Raw genomic sequence first — 23,702 nt, 5'->3', positions numbered from 1 at the left:
GAAACTGGTTATTTTCATATAGTCGGACTTGAGTCCTGGAAATGGGAAGTACAATGCCTGCACTTTAAAGGAGGGGTTTGGGATATTGGCAGTTTGGAGGGATATGTTGTGTATCTTTATACGTATATGCTTCTAAACTGTTGTATTCTGAGCACCTCTGCAAAAGCAGTGATAATGTGTGAGTGTGGTGAAAGTGTTGAATGATGATGAAAGTATTTTCTTTTTGGGGATTTTCTTTCTTTTTTGGGTCACCCTGCCTCGGTGGGATACGGCCGGTGTGTTGAAAGAAAGAATATATATATATATATATATATAGATAGATATAGATATAGATATATATATCTTTCTTCTTTCTTTCAACACACCGGCTGTATCCCACCGAGGCAGGGTGGCCCAAAAGGAAAAACGAAAGTTTCTCCTTTTACATTTAGTAATATATACAGGAGAAGAGGTTACTAGCCCCTTGCTCCCGGCATTTTAGTCGCCTCTTACAACACGCATGGCTTACGGAGGAAGAATTCTGTTCCACTTCCCCATGGAGATAAGAGGAAATAAACAAGAATAAGAACTAGAAAGAAAATAGAAGAAAACCCAGAGGGGTGTGTATATATATGCTTGTACATGTATGTGTAGTGTGACCTAAGTGTAAGTAGAAGTAGCAAGACGTACCTGAAATCTTGCATGTTCATGAGACAGAAAAAAGGACACCAGCAATCCTACCATCATGTAAAACAATTACAGGCTTTCGTTTTACACTCACTTGGCAGGACGGTAGTACCTCCCTGGGCGGTTGCTGTCTACCAACCTACTACCTATAACTACAATACTTTTTAATACTTATTAGTCCAAAATGGTCCTAAACTCAGACTTAACTGTATAGGTAGTGGAGCCCTGACAGGGGTAGACAATGTATTTACTAAGGAAGAAGACTATAAAGCAAAATAACTTTTGTTTATAAAAGCTAATTATTATTTTTATTTTTTATTATCACACCGGCCGATTCCCACCAAGGCAGGGTGGCCCGAAAAAGAAAAACTTTCACCATCATTCACTCCATCACTGTCTTGCCAGAAGGGTGCTTTACACTACAGTTTTTAAACTGCAACATTAACACCCCTCCTTCAGAGTGCAGGCACTGTACTTCCCATCTCCAGGACTCAAGTCCGGCCTGCCGGTTTCCCTGAATCCCTTCATAAATGTTACTTTGCTCACACTCCAACAGCACGTCAAGTATTAAAAACCATTTGTCTCCATTCACTCCTATCAAACACGCTCACGCATGCCTGCTGGAAGTCCAAGCCCCTCGCACACAAAACCTCCTTTACCCCCTCCCTCCAACCCTTCCTAGGCCGACCCCTACCCCGCCTTCCTTCCACTACAGACTGATACACTCTTGAAGTCATTCTGTTTCGCTCCATTCTCTCTACATGTCCGAACCACCTCAACAACCCTTCCTCAGCCCTCTGGACAACAGTTTTGGTAATCCCGCACCTCCTCCTAACTTCCAAACTACGAATTCTCTGCATTATATTCACACCACACATTGCCCTCAGACATGACATCTCCACTGCCTCCAGCCTTCTCCTCGCTGCAACATTCATCACCCACGCTTCACACCCATATAAGAGCGTTGGTAAAACTATACTCTCATACATTCCCCTCTTTGCCTCCAAGGACAAAGTTCTTTGTCTCCACAGACTCCTAAGTGCACCACTCACTCTTTTTCCCTCATCAATTCTATGATTCACCTCATCTTTCATAGACCCATCCGCTGACACGTCCACTCCCAAATATCTGAATACGTTCACCTCCTCCATACTCTCTCCCTCCAATCTGATATTCAATCTTTCATCACCTAATCTTTTTGTTATCCTCATAACCTTACTCTTTCCTGTATTCACCTTTAATTTTCTTCTTTTGCACACCCTACCAAATTCATCCACCAATCTCTGCAACTTCTCTTCAGAATCTCCCAAGAGCACAGTGTCATCAGCAAGGAGCAGCTGTGACAACTCCCACTTTGTGTGTGATTCTTTATCTTTTAACTCCACGCCTCTTGCCAAGACCCTCGCATTTACTTCTCTTACAACCCCATCTATAAATATATTAAACAACCACGGTGACATCACACATCCTTGTCTAAGGCCTACTTTTACTGGGAAAAAATTTCCTTCTTTCCTACATACTCTAACTTGAGCCTCACTATCCTCGTAAAAACTCTTCACTGCTTTCAGTAACCTACCTCCTACACCATACACTTGCAACATCTGCCACATTGCCCCCCTATCCACCCTGTCATACGCCTTTTCCAAATCCATAAATGCCACAAAGACCTCTTTAGCCTTATCTAAATACTGTTCACTTATATGTTTCACTGTAAACACCTGGTCCACACACCCCCTACCTTTCCTAAAGCCTCCTTGTTCATCTGCTATCCTATTCTCCGTCTTACTCTTAATTCTTTCAATTATAACTCTACCATACACTTTACCAGGTACACTCAACAGACTTATCCCCCTATAATTTTTGCACTCTCTTTTATCCCCTTTGCCTTTATACAAAGGAACTATGCATGCTCTCTGCCAATCCCTAGGTACCTTACCCTCTTCCATACATTTATTAAATAATTGCACCAACCACTCTAAAACTATATCCCCACCTGCTTTTAACATTTCTATCTTTATCCCATCAATCCCGGCTGCCTTACCCCCTTTCATTTTACCTACTGCCTCACGAACTTCCCCCACACTCACAACTGGCTCTTCCTCACTCCTACAAGATGTTATTCCTCCTTGCCCTATACACGAAATCACAGCTTCCCTATCTTCATCAACATTTAACAATTCCTCAAAATATTCCTTCCATCTTCCCAATACCTCTAACTCTCCATTTAATAACTCTCCTCTCCTATTTTTAACTGACAAATCCATTTGTTCTCTAGGCTTTCTTAACTTGTTAATCTCACTCCAAAACTTTTTCTTATTTTCAACGAAATTTGTTGATAACATCTCACCCACTCTCTCATTTGCTCTCTTTTTACATTGCTTCACCACTCTCTAATTAATATTACTGAATTCATTGAAAGTGCTAGACCAGTAATGGTCATATAGCACCTGTGGAATGAGAGAGAGTGGCTTATGCACTGGCCTGGAGTTTTACCACTCACTCAACATAGGTTCAAACCCTACCTGTAATGCTGGTTTGAGAGATAATCAGGTTTGATCCAAGGAAGGAGAGGGGAGCTCCAATTGCCTCAAAGCAAGAGCACTTCCCCACAGTAGCAGATTTAGAGGGCCGGGGAGTCCTAAGCAGAACATTTAGGAGGCCCTATGGTGTGTAGTTGCAGTGGATGTAACAACTACCATCAGAACTATGAAATCATTATTCAATGTTAATACTGAAAATAAAGCATTTTACCATGGTAACAATAAAACCAAATGACTGCCACTGCAACTCACTGGGAGTCAAGTAACAAATAGTTAATTTGAGGCCCCTGAGCAGCTGTTTAGTCTGCTTATCAGTAAATTCGCCACTGCTTCACCAGTATCAAAGAGATCCCCTTGAGAATTTGAAAGAGCAGAATGAACTTAATGATAATGATCTTACCTATCTCTGACAGATGATTCCCATCAGCATCTGTGGTGGATGTCTTACTGTATGTTTCCTTTAGACCCAGCTCAACGAGTGTATCTTCCTTCAGCTGCTTTAGAGCCTTATCAACATCTTCTGGAAGTGACATCTGAACAAGGTGGATAGCTTTCTCTGGCTCTTTGCCATCACCTGAGAATTGATAAAGGAAGATCAGACTTTGTCAAGAAACATCAAAAGTTACTTTGATGTATTGTCTAGGAAGATTAGAAGAAGGAGGTTCACATAAACCTTCTTCTTCTAATCTTCCTAGACGATACATCACTGCCCTTAAGGACCTCGCCAAAAGTTACTTTAAAACATAACTCAGGGATTTACATGTATCTCATAAGTAGTTCTCTATTAATAAATAAGGTATCCATGTTAAATTGCTAAAATTTTCTGCAATTACTCAGGGAGCCAAGACGACAAAAGCTAAGTAACCAAAAATATTAGGCACTATATTTTGCATCAGCACTTACCAAGTTGTAATGAGGTACAACAAATTCGAAACAAACGTGTCCCTAGGGCTAAGATACACCCAGAAATCAGTAAATCATATAAAATGTCCTGGTACTTGTCTATCAGAACAAACCTGTCTCATTCAATACTTGATTATAAAATTAGATATGTAACCAAGTGGGAAGTTACAAGGAATTTTAATTTTTATTTTGTGGAAAAAACCCTGCTTTCTCACACATTATATTATCACTTTAATGTACACCTTCAGCCACTCATACAACAACTTAACCTAAATCTTAGAATCAAGAAGCCAAAAAAGTTTGGCTCAGCACAACTTTTCTCTGGTACAGTATTATTTATATATAACTTGAAAAAACATTGGACCCACTTTATCATGCATACCTCAATGCACCAAATATTGTTTATAATGCACTTAAAACTTTTCTTTTCTACATGCATTGCAATAAGTCTATTATTTGCCTAATATTTAAGCCAAATCACTTCTTTTTCTTATCAGATATTGTACTTTCTGATCTAGAGGCCAGAACATCACCAAACAGAAGTGCATTCAAAATAAGCAACTCTGATCATGGTAATAAAAACAAAAGAAAATTTGTCCAATTTAGAAAGTTTATGGAGTCTTTTGAGATTTTGGTTTGATTTACCCCAAGAGAACAACTAAGAAGAATTTCAGTTTCCTGAAGTTTTAAGATTCCTGTCAAAAATCAGTCCTATTGTATTTAAAACTTCTGAAAAATTATAGCACTACTGTACATGCATAATTTTTATTTCACAAAACCTTTCTTAAATTACTTTACACTAATGACAACCTTGTGTGACTCAGTCTGTTTCATGCTATCAGACAACCAAAAAATTAGGATGACACATAAATACGGAAATAAACCGATAAGTGGGTTGACACTGCTGGTCATAGTCTTCTCAGCATCTTTCATAGTTTAACCTTAAAATTTCCTACACTGTTACAGTAAGAGAATTTGGAAAATATGACGATCACAGTACCTACCCATAGCAACAGCTTTGACCTTATAATACTGCTGTAATAGGTGACTGTCAACGTCTCGCTTCTCGGGAGGAAGGGCAGTGACAACAGGTGATGCATTTGCAAGACGTTGAGACTCGTATTTTACATCAACCACATCACGTTCCGAAGAATAGAAGTCCAAACCCATCTAAAAAACAAAAATTTGAGTCAAAAATTACTTTACAGAAAAATGAGAAAAGATAAGAAGGCTACAGCAATTTTTGATACAAACAATGGAGCAGATGAAAGCACAAGTGAAATAATGTAGGCAAGAGCCTGAGGTGTTTTTTCAACTCAGATGTCCAGGGCTCATGCACTACATATTTCTTCTTGAGGCACTTTGATTCTATTAATACCTCTTCCCCCAGTGGTCTTATATATTTATTTTTTGTTAAATACTCTATGTTCTAGTGTAAATGGATCATGGGAACAAATGTGGGAAATCATTTAATGACTTTTGACACTGATGACACTTATTGTACCAAAAAATTCCTACGACTGTTTGCAGCTCAGTGGCTATTGCAATGGGATAGAAAAAACATAGCAATCATGAATGGGCAGTAAAAAACATGTAACAATAACAAAAACAATAACAAAGAGACAGAAAATGTCTAGGTTTAGTTTTTTTGTTTTTTAACAAGTCGGCTGTCTCCCACCGAGGCAGGGTGACCCAAAAGAAAGAAAATCCCCAAAAAGAAAATACTTTCATCATCATTCAATACTTTCACCTCACTCATACATGATCACTGTTTTTTCAGAGGCACCCAGATACAACAGTTTAGAAGCATATATAAAGACATATAACATATCCCTCCAAACTGCCAATATCCCAAACCCCTTCTTTAAAGTGCATGCATTGTACTTCCCATTTCCAGTACTCAAGTCTGGCTATATAAAAATAACCAGTTTCCCTGAATCCCTTCACTAAATATTACCCTGCTCGCACTCCAAGAGCTCGTCAGGTTCCAAAAACCATTCGTCTCCATTCACTCCTATCTAACACGCTCAAGCACGCTTGCTGGAAGTCCAAGCCCCTTGAGCACAAAACCTCCTTTATCCCCTCCCTCCAACCTTTTTGAGGACAACCACTACCCTGCCTTCCTTCTCCTACAGATTTACATGCTCTCCATGTCATTCAACTTTGATCCATTCACTCTAAATGACCAAACCACCTCAACAAACCCTCTTCAGCCCTCTGACTAATACTTTTACTAACTCCACACCTTCTCCTAATTTCCACACTCCGAATTTTCTGCATAATATTTACACCACACACTGCCCTTAGACAGGACATCTCCACTGCCTCCAACTGCCTCCTCACTGCAGCATTTACAACCCAAGCTTCACACCCATTTAAGAGAGTTGGTACCGCTATATTTTCATACATTCCCTTCTTTGCCTAAGTAGATAATGTTTTTTGTCTCCACATATACCTCAATGCACCACTCACTTTTTTTTCCTTCATCAATTTTATGGTTAACCTCATCCTCCATAAACCCATCCCCTGACACGTCAACTCCAAAATATCTCAAAACATTCACTTCTTCCATACTCCCTCTCTCCAATGTGATATCCAATTTTTCTTTATCTAAATCATTTGATACTCTCATCACCTTACTCTTATTTATGTTCACTTTCAACTTTCTACCATTACACACCCTCCCATTAAAATGTACATTCACTTTCCTTCAGCTAGCACTAAACTGCCAATAATCTGAGTCAACTGTGGAAGCAGTTCTCTGAGAGAGGTGTTAAATTCACAAGATCACAACTATCATCTTGTATTTTTCTAGCTATAGCTCTGTACTAATCATTTGCATATTATAACTGGCCCTTGCCATGACTGGATCTTAAAGACAGAGAAATCAACCTTATAATCCTTGATAGTCAAATGTTTTGGGAATAATTCCAAGTAATATTATATGTTACTGTTTTACATGACTTAAGTCATAAACTATGGGAGGACATGCATTGTTAATTACCCAGAGTCTATTAATTTGGAAGGAAAAAATTACAGTTACCCATGATGTACTGCATGGACCAGCACGGGCCTACACTGTTTTCCTCAGCGTCAGGTGGTGACAGGCAATCCAAATAGCTGAGCCAAGGCCTAAAATAGCAGTGCATGGCACATTTGAATGTGCAAAAAATTACACATATACATGTATATGTATCAGATGTAGGTAATAGGTTGGTAGACAGCAACCACCCAGGCGGGTACTACCGTCCTGCCAAGTGAGTGTGATATGAAAGCCTAGAATTGTTTTACATGATGGTAGGATTGCTGGTGTCCTTTTTTCTGTCTCATAAACATGCAAGATTTCAGGTACGTCTCGCTACTTCTACTTACACTTAGGTCACACTACACATACATGTACAAGCATATATATGCTACACACACCCCTCTGGGTTTTCTGCTATTTTCTTTCTAGTTCTTGTTCTTTTTCATTTCCTCGTATCTCCATGGGGAAGTGGAGCAGAATTCTTCCTCCGTAAGCCATGCGTGTTGTAAGAGGCGACTAAAATGCCGGGAGCAAGGGGCTAGTAACCCCTTCTCCTGTATAAATTCCTAAATTTAAAAAGAGAAACTTTTGTTTTTCTTTCTGGGCCACCCCACCTCAGTGGGATACGGCTGGTACGCTGAAAGAAGAAAAGTATTGCTGGTGTCTTTTTTCTGTCTCATAAACATGCAAGATTTCAGGTACGTTTTGCTACTTCTTCTTACACTTAGGTCACACTACACATACATGTGCAAGCATATATATATATATATATATATATATATACACACCCCTCTGGGTTTTCTTCTATTTTCTTGCTAGTTCTTGTTCTTGTTTATTTCCTCTTATCTCCATGGGGAAGTAGAACAGAATTCTTCCTCCGTAAGCCATGCGTGTTGTAAGAGGCGACTAAAATGCCGGGGGCAAGGGGCTAGTAACCCCTTCTCTTGTATAAATTACTGAATTTAAAAAGAGAAACTTTCATTTTTCTTTTTGGGCCACCCTGCCTTGGTGGGATACGGACGGTTTGTTGAAAAAAAAAATGTATCAGTTTGATCCATGAGTAAATTTACATCACACACAGTGAAAGGGATAAGTACTTGTACAGATAAATTATCAATTTTACTTTTATTTTTATTATTATTTTTTTAACACACCAGCTGTTTCCTACCAAGGCAGGATGACCCGAAAGAGAAAACAAAAGTTTTCTTCTTTTTACATTTAGTAATTTATACAGGAGACGGTGTTACTAGCCCCTTTGCTCCTGGCATTTTTGTCACCTCTTACAATACTCATGGCTTACAGAGGAAGAATTCTTCTCCACTTTCCTATGGAATAATATTATTATTATTATTATTATAGCTAGGGGTAAGTCTGGGAAATTGTGATAACCAGATTTACCTAAAGGAACAGGAGTAAAAATCCAAGATAATTTATCAGAATAAATGTTGGTGTACACAAACTTAGAAAATGACATTCACCAACCTCACTAGAAGTGGCAACATGATGGTAGGCCCCTTCAATTTCCATCTTGCGAAAAATGTATGCTGGGTCAGGATTGTCTACACTGGTCCGAAATTTCTCCACCAAGTCCACAAGTTCTTGATATTCACTTCTGATAAGACGGATCTTGAAGAAGTGCCTAAGAGATCAAATACATTCTGTAGTGGGCATCCTTAAAATGGTTACCATCTTAAGGATAAAAATACTGTAGCTAATTTTATTTCCCAGTAAAAGTAGGCCTTAGACAGGGATGTGTGATGTCACCATGGTTATTCAATATATTTATAGATGGAGTAGTAAGAGAAGTGAATGCTCAGGTGTTGGCAAGAGGTGTGGGGTTAAAAGATAAAGAATCTAACACAAGGTGGGAGTTGTCACAGTTGCTCTTTGCTGATGACACTGTGCTTTTGAAGATTCTGAAGAGAAGTTGCAGAGGTTGGTTGATGAGTTTGGTAGGGTATGCAAAAGAAGGAAGTTAAAAGTGAATATAGGAAAGATTAAGGTGATGAAGGAGGGGTGTTAATGTTGCAGTTTAAAAACTGTAGTGTAAAGCACCCTTCTGGCAAGACAGTGATGGAGTGAATGATGGTGAAAGTTTTTCTTTTTCGGGCCACCCTGCCTTGGTGGGAATCGGCCAGTGTGATAATAATAAAAATAATAATAAGGTGATGAGAATAACAAAAATGGATGCCAGATTGGAGGGGGAGAGTATGGAGGAGGTGAATGTGTTCAGATATTTGGGAGTGGACGTGTCAGCAGATGGGTCTATGAAGGATGAGGTGAATCATAGAATTGACGAGGGAAATAAGGTGAGTGGTGCACTGAGGAGTCTGTGAAGACAAAGAACTCTATCCATGAAAGCAAAGAGGGGAATGTATGAGAGTATAGTTATACCAACTCTCTTGTACAGGTGTGAGGCATGGGTTGTGAATGTTGCAACAAGAAGAAGGCTGGAGGCAGAGGAGATGTCATGTCTGAGGGCAATGTGTGGTGTGAATATAATGCAGAGAATCCGTAGTCTGGAGATTAGGAGGAGGTGTGGAATTACCAAAACTATTATCCAGAGAAATGAGGAGGAGTTATTGAGATGGTTTGGACATGTAGAGAGGTTGGAACAAAATAGAATGACTTTGAGCGTATACAAGTCTGTAGTGGAAGGAAGGCTAGGTTGGGGTCGGCCTAGGAGAGGCTGGAGGGAGGTGGTAAAGGAGGTTTTGTGTGTGAGGGGCTTGGACTTCCAGCAAACATGTGTGAACATGTTAGACAGAAGCAAATGAAGACAAATGGTTTTTAGGACTTGACGTGCTGTTGGAGTGTAAGTAAGGTAACATTTATGAAGGGATTCAGAGAAACCAGCAGGCCGAACTTGAGTCCTGGAGATGGGAAGTACAGTATCTGCACTCTGAAGGGTGTTAATGTTGCAGTTTTATAACTGTAGTGTAGGCATGCCTCTGGCAAGATAGTGATGGAGTGAATGGCAATGAAAGTTTTTCTTTTTCAGGTCACCCTGCCTTGGTAGGAAATGGCTGATGTGTTAATAAAAAAAATAAAACCTTTTAATTCATTGCAAGGCAGCATAAAATCTGCTTTCACAGAACAGTGGAACAATGGAATGGTTCAGAAGAGGAGGTAGCAAATGCTACTACCACTGGAAATTTAAAAGAATATTGCATGATGAATTAATTGTTGTAGACGACACTACAGGAGAGCCTCGCTTTAGAGTGATTCATTAATAAAGCAGTTTTCAGTTATACCCATTCTTCATTTATTCAGGCTACCTACAATAAATATATTCACCACTTGCTATAAGCTAAGGGCAAAAATATCTTAAGTAATGTGTACTGTATATGCATTTTTTTGGCCTAGCTCTTATGCTCACTAAATATATTATAGTGTAAACATATTATCAGGCTTTTGTATGCACTTGAAAGTGAAAAAAAGGCTATGTTTCACTTTACAGCAGCAGTCTGGAACTTAACCTGCTGTATAAGTGGGGCCCTCCTGTAAGAGCACAGCCCTGCTCCTGTAACTGTAAATAGGAAATTTTTTTTAACACCAGCCATTTCCCACCAAGGCAGGATGACCCATAAAAGAAGAAATGAGTGTTTCTTCTTTTCACATTTAGTAATTTATACAGGAGAAGGGGTTAAATAGGTAATTACAGCTCTCAATTGCTAACAGGGCTTGGTGTTGTGCCTTTTTGATACCTATTTCTTGTGAGTCCTTTCTCTGAATTGGTTCTTAACCTGTAGTACTCTTTTGTCATCCACTTTCCACTCGTGCAATTATATTACATAATTTATACTTTTTCTTTATAAGCAAACTAATTAGAGCTTGCTTTTTTTACTCGTGAAATTACCAGGATTTGTCTTAATCTTACATTTTAATTTCTCATTTTAAAGCTAAATTCTGGTTTACAAAATACCATACAGCCGGAAAAAATCAGCAAGAATGAGCCACTTAGCAGGCTTTCAATGAATGCTGCAACTTCAGAATAAAGCCTCAAAGGTCTGGTCTACAATTACATATCTACCCTGACACCTGCACACCGAGTTGTAACCTCGTTGCAATGCCACAAAAATAAAAACTGCAAATCCAAATAAAATATCTCACCTGAAAGGGTGTTTATAGTAGAGACCATAAATGGTGTAGAGTGCTCCAATCCTCAACTTCAAACTGTGTGGAGGAAGCAAGAATCTCTTAGTAAGTAATGCCACCTCTTCTGAGAACTCTAGCAGCTCCTTGAAGTTCTGACGACCCCTGTAAACCAAGAGAGAAAATCAGTACTGTATTATTATTCATTTGTGTTCTGTCACACTTTTACAACCCAACTTAAGAATTAAAAGAAAAAGTAATTATTGAAAAAAGATGTTACTTCATGCAGTTCAATCAACCTCATAACACCTTGTTTCCTAAGTTGAGCCTCTTTCTGTGTTTGTGCATTATTATTATTATTATTCAATGATAGCACTACACCTGTAGGGGTTATATAGCACCCAAAGAGTAGAAGCCAATAGGTATGATCAGAGGAAAGAGAAGGTAGCTCTAGTTTCTTTGATCAAGAACCCTTGAAGGGCTATATGTATGCAATTCATATCTTTACACTGCCCACAAGGGTATTCTATTATTAATATTAAAATTAGGGGAAGTGCTAAACCTGTAGGGGTCATACAGCACATGGGAAACAATCAGGCTGAACCACAAGGGTAGCCCAGCACAGAAAACAAGTGACACAAGTAACTTCCACTTGCCATGATGCCAACATCATAAATGAACACCCTCCTTGTTGGCATATGAAGGACACAGGCTTTTTTTTTTTTTTTAACAGATGTGAATCTAATATAAAGTCATGTCTCTTTAATTAGGACAGCAAATATTGAATATTTAATCTATACCACACCCAGTTCCCATATGGCTTTAGAACAATGTGTTAACCTGCTTAAGAGATAGAAATCACCAAAAAAATGAACTGAAACAATATGAAGTGCTGTATCAAATCAAGAAAGTAACTAATATAGAGCAAAACACTGTACAGCACAATATCACACTGTACAGTGTTATATTTCAGGCCAGCAAATGAGGTATTGTTTGGGACCGAGGTGGTAGGGGGTAATTACCCTTAGAATCGTCAAACGTTGAAGATCTTCTTTCAACAAACTGGCCGTATCCCAAGGAAGAGTGACCCAAAAAGAAGAAAAAAGTTTCTCTTTTTAAATTTAGTAATTTATTCAGAAGGGGTTACTAGCCTCTTGCTCCCAGCCTTTTAGTCGCCTCTTACAACACGCATGGCTTACGGAGGAAGAATTCTGTTCCACTTCCCCATAAAGATAATGTCTACTATTTTTCTACAGCCATAGGTTAGCATGAGTTCCAACAGTATTATGTAGTGTAAGATGCAGTTATAACCTGTAGATGAGGGAAAACTTCTTTTTCTGCCAGCACATGGCAAAGTCCTTATATCTCCAGCTCTGAATTTCTTCGAAACACTGCAGAAGATGTGTCAAATCTTGCAAATAGCCAGAGGCAATATACCAGCTTCCTGGAAATAAAATTAACATTTGAAATTAATGGTTGCCTGGTGAAATAATTAGTACACTATGTCATCTGCAATTCAAATGAGTACTGACTCAAGCTATTCTTCTCTAAGCAGAATTCAAATTTGATTGTGTAATAAATTACTATAAAAAATTAAGCAAATAAATAAATATCATGCAAGTACATGTACACACGTACACACGTACACACACACACACACACACACACACACACACACACACACACACACACACACACACACACACACACACACACACACAGCATTCCGACATCTTAATAAGGAATCGTTCAGGACCCTGTACACCGTGTACGTTAGGCCCATATTGGAGTATGCGGCACCAGTTTGGAACCCACACCTAGCCAAGCACGTAAAGAAACTAGAGAAAGTGCAAAGGTTTGCAACAAGACTAGTCCCAGAGCTAAAAGGTATGTCCTACGAGGAGAGGTTAAGGGAAATCAACCTGACAACACTGGAGGACAGGAGAGATAGGGAGGACATGATAACGACATACAAAATACTGAGAGGAATTGACAAGGTGGACAAAGACAGGATGTTCCAGAGAGTGGACACAGTAACAAGGGGACACAGTTGGAAGTTGAAGACACAGATGAATCACAGGGATGTTAGGAAGTATTTCTTCAGCCACAGAGTAGTCAGTAAGTGGAATAGTTTGGGAAGCGATGTAGTGGAGGCAGGATCCATACATAGCTTTAAGCAGAGGTATGATAAAGCTCACAGTTCAGGGAGTGACCTAGTAGCGATCAGTGAAGAGGCGGGGCCAGGAGCTTGGACTCGACCCCTGCAATCTCAACTAGGTGAGTAAACACACACACACATGCATGCGCACACAACACACACACACACACACACACACACACACACACACACACACACACACACACACACACACACACACACACACACACACACACACACACACACACACATGCACGCACGTGCACACACACATGCATGCACACACACACACAGGGATCAGTCCTAGGACCAGTGCTGTTTCTGGTATTTGTGAACGACATGACGGAAGGAATAGACTCCGAAGTGTCCCTGCTTGCAGATGACGTGAAGCTGATGAGAAGAATTCATTCAATCAAAGACCAGGCAGAACTACAAAGGCTGCAGACCTGGTCCAGTAATTGGCTCTTGGAGTTCAACCCCACCAAGAGTAAAGTCATAAAGATTGGGGAAGGGCAAAGAAGACCGCAGATGGAATACAGTCTAGGGGGCCATAGACTACAAACCTCACTCAAGGAAAAAGATCTTGGGGCAAGTATAACACCAGATACATCTCCTGAAGCGCACATCAACCAAATAACTGCTGCAGCACATGGGCGCCTAGCAAACCTCAGAACAGCATTCCGACATCTTAATAAGGAATCGTTCAGGACCCTGTACACCGTGTACGTTAGGCCCATATTGGAGTATGCGGCACCAGTTTGGAACCCACACCTAGCTAAGCATGTAAAGAAACTAGAGAAAGTGCAAAGGTTTGCAACAAGACTAGTCCCAGAGCTAAGAGGTATGTCCTACGAGGAAAGGTTAAGGGAAACCAACCTGATGACACTGGAAGACAAGAGAGATAGGGGGGACATGATAACCACATACAAAATACTGAGAGGAATTGACAAGATGGACAAAGACAGAATGTTCCAGAAATGGGACATAGCAACAAGGGGACACAGTTGGAAGTTGAAGACACAGATGAATCACAGGGGTGTTAGGAAGTATTTCTTCAGCCACAGAGTAGTCAAGAAGTGGAACAGTTTGGGAAGCGATGTAATGGAAGCAGGATCCATACATAGCTTTAAGCAGAGGTATGATAAAGCTCACGGTTCAGGGAGAGTGATGAAGAGGCGGGGCCAGGAGCTTGGACTCGACCCCTGCAACCTCAACTAGGTGAGTACATGCATGCACACACACACACACATGGAAGACATTGAAAGAACTAGGACATGTGCAAGGACCTTACCAGATACCTGTGGGGGCCAGGAACAGGTGAGCAGGAAGGACAAACCAAGAAGCATAGGGGCCATAACTAGGGAAGGGACTGAAGGAAGGAACACTCCACGGGAAGGAACTAAAATACATCAGAGGATGCAATGGGAGTCACAGTGGGAGGTGGAAAGGGAGAGATCCGTGTTTGTCTATGGGCTAGACGAAGCTAAAGGGGAAACTTATGATGAAAGAAGGCAGGAGGAGAAAAAAGCGATTGAAGATATCATGAAGGTGATAGGCGAGGGGGACATGACCCAGGTGGCAAATTTTCGGAGAATTGGGTGGTTCACAAAGAAAAGGAATCGGCCTCTCAAAGTAATTTTCAAGGCAGAATCAACCCGAACCATGATCCTGCAGGAGAAAGCACGGCTGAGAGGCAAGCAGGAGTTCCGGAGTGTGTACTTCGATCGAGACAGAACACAGGACGAAAGGAAGACGATGAAAGAGAGAGTTCAAAAACGAAAGGAGAAATGGGAGGAAATGAAAAAGGAGAGCAGAATAACCCAGGATCAAATGGAAGGACAAGCACACCCCCCAGAAACACCTGCAGAAGGACTCCGGCCACGACACCCCCAAGGCAACTGAACAATCCAAACCAACCATCACACACCGATCCCTCTGTTTCCACCCCCTGCACCACAGTTACAGTATTAGAACAGAAGTTGAAGGTTTGGTACACAAATGCAGATGGATTAACGAATAAACATGAGGAATGGCAAGAAAGAATCAATGAGAAGTCCCCAGACATCATAGCAGTTACAGAAACAAAACTCACGGAGACAATAACAGATGCAATCTTCCCACCAGGATACCAGATCATGAGGAAAGATAGAAGGGGCAGGGGGGGAGGTGGGGTTGCTCTGCTCGTAAAAAACAGATGGAAATTCGAGAAAATGGAAGGAATAGATGAGACGGGAGAAAGAGACTACATAGCAGGTACACTTCAGTCTGGGGAACACAAAGTGGTCATTGCAGTGATGTATAATCCACCACAGAACTGCAGGAGGCCAAGAGAGGAATATGAAGAGAGCAACAGAGCAATGGTGGACACACTTGCTGAGGTGGCAAGAAGAGCTCATTCCAGCAGAGCAAAGTTGCTGGTTATGGAGGATTTCAACCACAGGGAGATTGACTGGGAAAACCTGGAGCCACATGGGGGTCCCGAAACATGGAGAGCCAGGATGTTGGACGTGGTGCTGGAAAACATCATGCACCAACATGTTAAGGACACTACCAGAGTGAGAGGGGAGGATGAACCAGCAAGATTGGACCTTGTGTTCACCCTGGGCAGCTCAGACATTGAGGACATCAAGTATGAGAGTCCCCTAGGAGCTAGCGACCACGTGGTTCTGTGCTTTGAATACATAGTAGAGCTGCAAGTGGAGAGAATAACAGGAGTTGAATGGGAAAAGCCTGACTATAAAAGAGGGGACTACATAGGGTTGAAGAACCTCCTGCGGGAGGTCCAGTGGGACAGAGAACTGGCAGGAAAGCCAGTAAATGAAATGATGGAATATGTAACAACAAAATGCAAGGAGGCAGTGGAAAGGTTTATTCCCAAGGGCAACACTAACAACGGGAAGACCAGAACGAGCCCCTGGTTTACCCGACGGTGTAAGGAGGCAAAAACAAAGTGCAATAGAGAATGGAAAAAGTACAGAAGGCAGAGAACACACGAAAATAGGGAGACCAGTCGCAGAGCCAGGAATGAGTATGCACAGGTAAGGAGGGAGGCCCAGCGACAGTATGAAAATGACATAGCATCGAGAATCAAGACTGACCCGAAACTGTTGTATAGCCACATTAGGAGGAAGACATCAGTCAAAGACCAGGTGATCAGATTAAGGACAGAAGGTGGAGAACTCACAAGAAATGATCAGGAGGTATGTGAGGAGCTGAACAGGAGATTTAAGGAAGTTTTTACAGTAGAGACAGGATGGGCTGTGGGAAGACAGCACAGAAGGGAACATCAAGAGGGAATATACCAACAAGTGTTGGATGATATATGAACAACTGAGGAGGAGGTGAAGAAGCTCTTAAGTGACCTTGACACCTCAAAGGTGATGGGACCGGACAACATCTCCCCATGGGTCCTTAGAGAAGGAGCAGAGATGCTGTGCGTGCCTCTAACCACAATCTTCAACACATCCCTTGAAACTGGGCAACTACCTGAGATATGGAAGACAGCTAATGTAGTCCCCATATTTAAGAAAGGAAACAGAAACGAGGCACTAAACTACAGACCTGTGTCTCTAACATGTATTGTGTGCAAAGTCATGGAGAAGATTATCAGGAGGAGAGTGGTCGAACACCTGGAAAGGAACAAGATTATAAATGAAAACCAGCATGGGTTCATGGAAGGCAAATCTTGTATCACAAACCTCCTGGAGTTTTATGACAAGGTAACATAAGTAAGACACGAGAGAGAGGGGTGGGTAGATTGTGTTTTCCTAGACTGCAGGAAGGCCTTTGACACAGTTCCCCACAAGAGATTAGTGCAGAAGCTGGAGGATCAGGTGCATGTAAAAGGGAGGGCACTGCAATGGATAAGGGAATACCTGACAGGGAGGCAGCAACGAGTCATGGTACGTGAAGAGGTATCACAGTGGGCGCCTGTTACGAGCAGGGTCCCACAGGGGTCAGTTCTAGGATCAGTGCTATTTTTGATATATGTGAATGACATGATGGAAGGAATAGACTCTGAAGTGTCCCTGTTCGCAGATGACGTGAAGTTGATGAGAAGAATTAAATAAGACGAGGATGAGGCAGGACTGCAAACAGACCTGGACAGGCTGGACATGTGGTCCAGTAACTGGCTTCTCAAATTCAATCCAGCAAAATGCAAAGTCATGAAGATTGGGGAGGGGCAAAGAAGACCGCAGACAGAGTATAGGCTAGGTGGACAAAGAATACAGACCTCACTCAGGGAGAAAGACCTTGGGGTGACCATAACACCGAGCACATCACCGGAGGCACACATCAACCAAATAACTGCTGCAGCATACGGGCGCCTGGCAAACCTGAGAATAGCGTTCCAATACCTTAATAAGGAATCGTTCAAGACACTGTACACTGTGTATGTTAGGCCCATACTGGAGTATGCAGCACCAGTCTGGAACCCACACCTGGTCAAGCACGTCAAGAAGTTAGAGAAAGTACAAAGGTTTGCAACAAGGCTAGTCCCAGAGCTCAAGGGAATGTTGTACGAGGAAATGTTAAGGGAAATCGGACTGACGACACTGGAGGACAGAAGGGTCAGGGGGGACATGATAACGACATACAATATACTGCGGGGAATAGACAAGGTGGACAGAGATAGGATGTTCCAGAGAGGGGACACAGGGACAAGGGGTCACAACTGGAAGCTGAAGACTCAGACAAGTCACAGGGACGTTAGGAAGTATTTCTTCAGTCATAGAGTTGTCAGCAAGTGGAATAACCTAGCAAGTGAAGTAGTGGAGGCAGGAACCATACATAGTTTTAAGAAGAGGTATGACAAAGCTCAGGAAGCAGAGAGAGAGAGGACCAGTAGCGATCAGTGAAGAGGCGGAGCCAGGAGCTGAGTCTCAACCCCTGCAACCACAATTAGGTGAGTACAATTAGGTGAGTACACACACACACACACACACACACATGCATGCACACACATGCACACACACACACATTCACACACACACATACACGCAAACACACACATGCACGCACACACACATGCACACACACACACACACACATGCACGCACACACACATATGCATGCACACACACACACACATGCATGCACACACACACACATGCATATGCACATGCACACACTTGCACATGCATGCCCTATCGCACATGAACACATACTCGTACATGCACACACGCACATGTGCTGTGTTGTGAGAGCTGTAACTGCAGGACCAAGACTGTAAATCGACCCCTGAAACCACAAATAGGTAGGTACACACTCTCTGTCTTGGTAAGACAACCATTAAGGTAAAAATAAATGTATATGTTAAAAGAATATTTCTATGATAGTGAGAATGATAGTGAAAGTGTTTCTTTTTCGGGTCATCCTGCCTTGGTGGGAGATGGCCAGTGTGTTAAAACAAAATAAATAGCGAAAAATATTCAATAAAAAAAGCAGAGGTGTAAAAAAAACTGACTAGACATGTCTGGTAATCCTCAAAAAATAGAACTAAAAACAGAGAATGCTTTATTAAAGATTATTTAAACCTATCTTGCATTTGCAGCAATATTTATAAAGAAGTATGAAGAAATGTGAAATATTAGTGCTAGAACATCTCTGGGAACAAGAGTTATGTTAGGTGACAAAAATACTTAACACATTCATGGGAAACATTAAATCTGCATCAATAATGATTATAGAGAAGTGCCTAAGGAATGGGAGGCAATCAGGTTTTATCCAAGGAAGGAGGGGGTAACTCTAATTCCTTGACTCAAGAGCCCTTCACCAATGCCAAGGCACCCCCCTTCGAAAGCGTAGGAAATAAAAATGGACAATGGAAACTCACCAGTGACGGAATAGGGTTGGCCATATTTTGAATCCTTTTTGGATTTACAGCTTTTGCCCTTTTCAGTCTCTTCTCCTTCCACATACTCAATCTCCCGATCCATTAACATTCTCTTTTTCACTATCTTAGGTTTTATTTTTTTTTTTCTTCCTCTTTTAGGCTTGATCACTACTTTGTCATCACCCTCTGAAAGATCTGGTATATCTCTAAGTGATGATGTGTCTGCCATAGCAAGAGCTTTCTTTCTAACATACTTTCTCTTCGTTACAGTTTTAACAACACTACCATCTGTTTCAGAATCTTGAAGTGTTTCTTGATTCTTTTTTGGTTCAGTTTTTTTTTGTCTTTTCTTCTTAGGTTCCTCTTTAATCTTTGTGGTTTTTCCTTTGGTTGACCTTTTTTTCTTACATATTTCATCTTCCTCAAACTCATCAGGATCTTCTTCAAATTCCTTTGGAGGTTTGTACTCTGTTGAAGAATCTAAATCCAAGTCAATATCATCATCATCAAGGACATATTCACTGCTCAGGATATGAGGCTGCTTTCTCTTTCTCTTTCCTCGTGTCTTCTTAGTTTCTTCAACAGGTGTCTCTTCGACATTTTCTTTCTCAGCACTCGTTTCTGGAGTGTTTTCCTGTGAAGCTATACTTATGATGTCAGAGAGGAGTTTTACATCGACGTTCTTTGGAGTTGGTTGCTGTTGTTTGACTTTTTTTGGAGTCAGTTGCTTTCGCTTGCTTACAGGTTTAACTGGAGAGCTAGATGCCCCCTTTTCTTCTTTTTCCTGATTTACATTTTCATTGCATACAGCAACCTTACTGCGATGTTGTTTGCGTTTACGGCCTATGGCCGATTTTTTTCGTCTTCCTGGCATAAGAATAAGAATAAGAATAAGATTTCGTTCGGATTTTTAACCCCGGGGGGTTAGCCACCCAGGATAACCCAAGAAAGTCAGTGCGTCATCGAGGACTGTCTAACTTATTTCCATTGGGGTCCTTAATCTTGTCCCCCAGGATGCGACCCACACCAGTCGACTAACACCCAGGTACCTATTTGCTGCTAGGTGAACAGGACAACAGGTGTAAGGAAACGTGTCGAAATGTTTCCACCCGCCGGGAATCAAATCCGGGCCCTCTGTGTGTGAAGCGGGAGCTTTAGCCACCAGGCCACCGGGCCGGACTTAAGACTAACACTGTCTTGTATCCATGTTTCGTTTTCTTTCTCTTCTGAAGCTGAGAGGGTTTCACTTGAATGGCTTTCTCTAGCTGCAGTAGTTATTACATTTATCATAAGGCATAGTATCTGAAAACAAAAAAGTAAATCAAATTAAGCTGTCATAACAATAATCATGCTTCAGAGTAATCATGATTGAAACAATTCCCCTATTCAACACAAGATTAATTTATTATCCATACAACTCAAAAATGTACAATAAACTATATTAAACACTGGCATGAAAGGTCTGTATGATAAAGGTATAAATTACAAAGGAATATATCACAAAGGTAATTATCGTAACTGTATAAAAAAAAATGTAGGTGACAACCTGCAGGTAAGCATTTCTGCACTTTCGTTTAAGGCTTTGTTCTCTGTTCACATCTTCTTTAGAAGCAAGCAAGTTCTTCAGTCTAGAAAATATAGAGAGATCATTTACTGCTTTCACACTGTAAAACAAATAAATATAACCATTTAGTCACACAGATACAGATAGATTTTCAAAATAAAAACTTAACGAGATACACTAGAAAATTCAAGATTATTATTTCAATATATCTATATTTATGGTGAAGTCCTAATTCTGTAGAGGTCATATGTTTCTGGAATGGAAGATAATCAAAGTTTGACCCAAGGAAGGAGTGGGCAGATCCAACACCTTTGATTATAAACCCTTTATTAGAATCAGGGCAACCCCCTGAATGGAAGACAATTAGTTAAAACCAATGAAAAGTAAGCTTTCTATCAACACAACTAGAAAACACTGTCACCATCTGAGTTCCAAGACAATTGAACCTCACACCAGTAAACAGAAGATAGGATGTATTGCTGGAACAAAATTATTTAAGAAGATACTTGACAGGTCCATGTGGCAGTCCCAAATCAGCCACATTTAATGGCAATAGAAACTTGCAGACTACAAACAAATCAGCTCTGGCTGATCATACCCAAGGCTAAAGCTATGGGTAGGATCAGCCATACCCAGAACTAAAGCATATTTTGGTAATACATTGTGTGTTAATTTACTAAACCAAGAGTTCCACAATGCAAAGAAACCGTCCTTACAAAATTGCATGTAAATTGTGTCCAGACTACCTATTAACCCGTAAACGGTCCAAACGTACATATACGTTTTTTCAACATTTTAAAGTATGTAAAAAAAAGTAGACCTTCTTTTTGTTTTTTTACATTTGAAAATGTGTAAAAAAACTTTGATCTACTTTTTTTTTGTTATATTTGAAAATATGTAAAAAAAAACGTAGATCTACTTCTGTAGCATCACACATGTGAACGTAGATCTGCTTGGACCGTTTACGGGTTAAGTATACAGTAGCAGATTATAATCATTATATTCAGAAAAAAGCATTAAGCAAATAAGGGTCATATACTGAAGCTTCAAACAGTAAAGGTTAAAATAGGTGGCAGAGTTAGTGGAGGTGCTGAGAAAACATCGGCATGGGAGGGGTGTTACAGCAAAGTGGAGGCACAGTCGGCATTAAGAACCATCAAGAAAGAACGTTGTTTTATAAGAGCAGCAGTAGCAGCACTGGTGGCAGGGTTAGCAATGGCAGTATCAGTGTTAGGAATAGAGGTATTAGTTAGAAATGGTTGCATCAGCATTAGCAACGGTGGTATCAGTGTCAGCAGGAGCAGCATTAGCAACACCAACATCACTGGCAGTAATTTAAAATTTTAAATACGTGTATGCACCTTTACGAGGTGCTAAACTTGTTGGGCATTCAGTGTAAGGAGTGTTGGAGGCTCGATCCTCTGACTTCTAATGACATGACTGACATCATTAGAAGTCAGGCAGGCTGTAGCTGGAAAAAATACCAGTAGCAATAGATGTAACACAGGAAAACTCAGCAGCATCAGTGGAAACAGAGGGCATTTCAACAACACTGGCATCAGCAAAATTTGCTTTGGCAGCAAGGACAGTATCAGAGGCAGCAAAAGACTAGAGCCAATGGTCACAATTCATGCTAATACAGCCTCTCCTCACATAGTGACGTACTCGTTTACTGACGACTTGGACTTATAATGGGCTCTCTGTTCAGTATGCATACCTAAATAATGTATACTAGAGCTGATTTCCTCTATTCTGTTTATTACAATATATGTACAGTAAACTACTGCATAAACATTTAAAAATATACCAGAAATGTTGTAGTGTAAATGGTGCAAAGGTGACATTAAAATAATATCAAAGATGGTTGACACAAACCCACTATCATTACAGTTTGCTCTTCACTTAGCAACGAATTTATTTACTGACGTGGTCTTAGGAACAGAACTCCATCGTTAAGTGATGAGAGGATGTATATATATGTAATGTACAGCAGTAAGGAGTGGTTTGTAATTTTACTATTTTGTAAGTTTTACTTTACTGTATCACCCATAATATAGAATTATTATAGTAAACATAAAGGTTTCACTATGTGACTAAATAAATTAGAAAATGTAATAAAAATAAATTTCTGTTGGGTAAGATTAGGTTAGGTTAGGTTAGGTTAGGTTAGGTTAGGTTAGGTTAGGTTAGGTTAGGTTAGGTTAGGTTAGGTTAGGTTAGGTTAGGTTAGGCTAGGTTAAGCTAGGCTAGGCTAGGCTAGGCTAGGCTAGGCTAGGCTAGGCTAGGCTAGGCTAGGCTAGGCTAGGCTAGGCTAGGCTAGGCTAGGCTAGGCTAGGCTAGGCTAGGCTAGGCTAATTACATTTGGTTATGTTACATTGCACTGATGCCTATTAATAAAACTTAGCAAAACAAAACCTACCACAACACCAATAAATATAATAATGCATAGAGGCAATAAAAACTATTGAAAGGAAAGCAAAAAACCAGGGACTCTCCAGGGGGACTGTAGAATACACAGGCAAATAATTACCTCTTACCATAACTCACATCAAACTCACAGGTCTGACTGTAATAGCCATGCTGAAATGTTATGATTAGGATGATGGGTCAGGCTTTGATGTTCTATCCAAATTTCAAATATCTCTTGTCATCACTGTACTGAATGCTTATAATAGTGCTTAATGGAATTTATGTAAAAGTGTAAAATTCACTGACACAACAAACATATATTTGTAAACCTGTATATTCAACTAAAGTTTTATGCATATCTCAGCTGATGCATTAGTATGAATCTTCCTCAAAGATACAACAATCAAAATCTGCTACTAACCCATTTCAAATATATACCATAAATCTTAACAAATCACTTAAATCCTCTTGAGAAATCACAGAGATATTCCAGGTTAAGGCAAGTA

The 23,702-nt window shown here is 40.5% G+C and overlaps 1 protein-coding gene across 1 annotated transcript in view; it reads right to left on the bottom strand.

The window, feature by feature from the left end:
- Positions 1–20,347, bottom strand: part of LOC138850930 (uncharacterized) — a 35,244-nt gene extending 14,897 nt beyond the window's left edge. The window contains exons 1-6 of the mRNA XM_070098170.1: positions 19,224–20,347; positions 12,541–12,673; positions 11,248–11,394; positions 8,617–8,773; positions 5,114–5,279; positions 3,607–3,780 (exon numbers count right to left, since the gene is read on the bottom strand). Coding sequence (XP_069954271.1) covers positions 3,607–3,780; positions 5,114–5,279; positions 8,617–8,773; positions 11,248–11,394; positions 12,541–12,673; positions 19,224–20,097 — 1,651 coding nt within the window. The 5' untranslated portion in view covers positions 20,098–20,347. The remainder of the gene's footprint in view (positions 1–3,606; positions 3,781–5,113; positions 5,280–8,616; positions 8,774–11,247; positions 11,395–12,540; positions 12,674–19,223) is intronic.
- Between the last annotated feature and the right edge of the window lie 3,355 nt (positions 20,348–23,702).

The sequence above is a fragment of the Cherax quadricarinatus genome, chromosome 61 (assembly GCF_038502225.1).
Source record: "Cherax quadricarinatus isolate ZL_2023a chromosome 61, ASM3850222v1, whole genome shotgun sequence".
NCBI lineage: Eukaryota > Metazoa > Arthropoda > Malacostraca > Decapoda > Parastacidae > Cherax > Cherax quadricarinatus.
The sequence above is the reverse complement of the archived record's forward strand: the minus strand, read 5'-3'. Positions and strand labels throughout refer to the sequence as shown.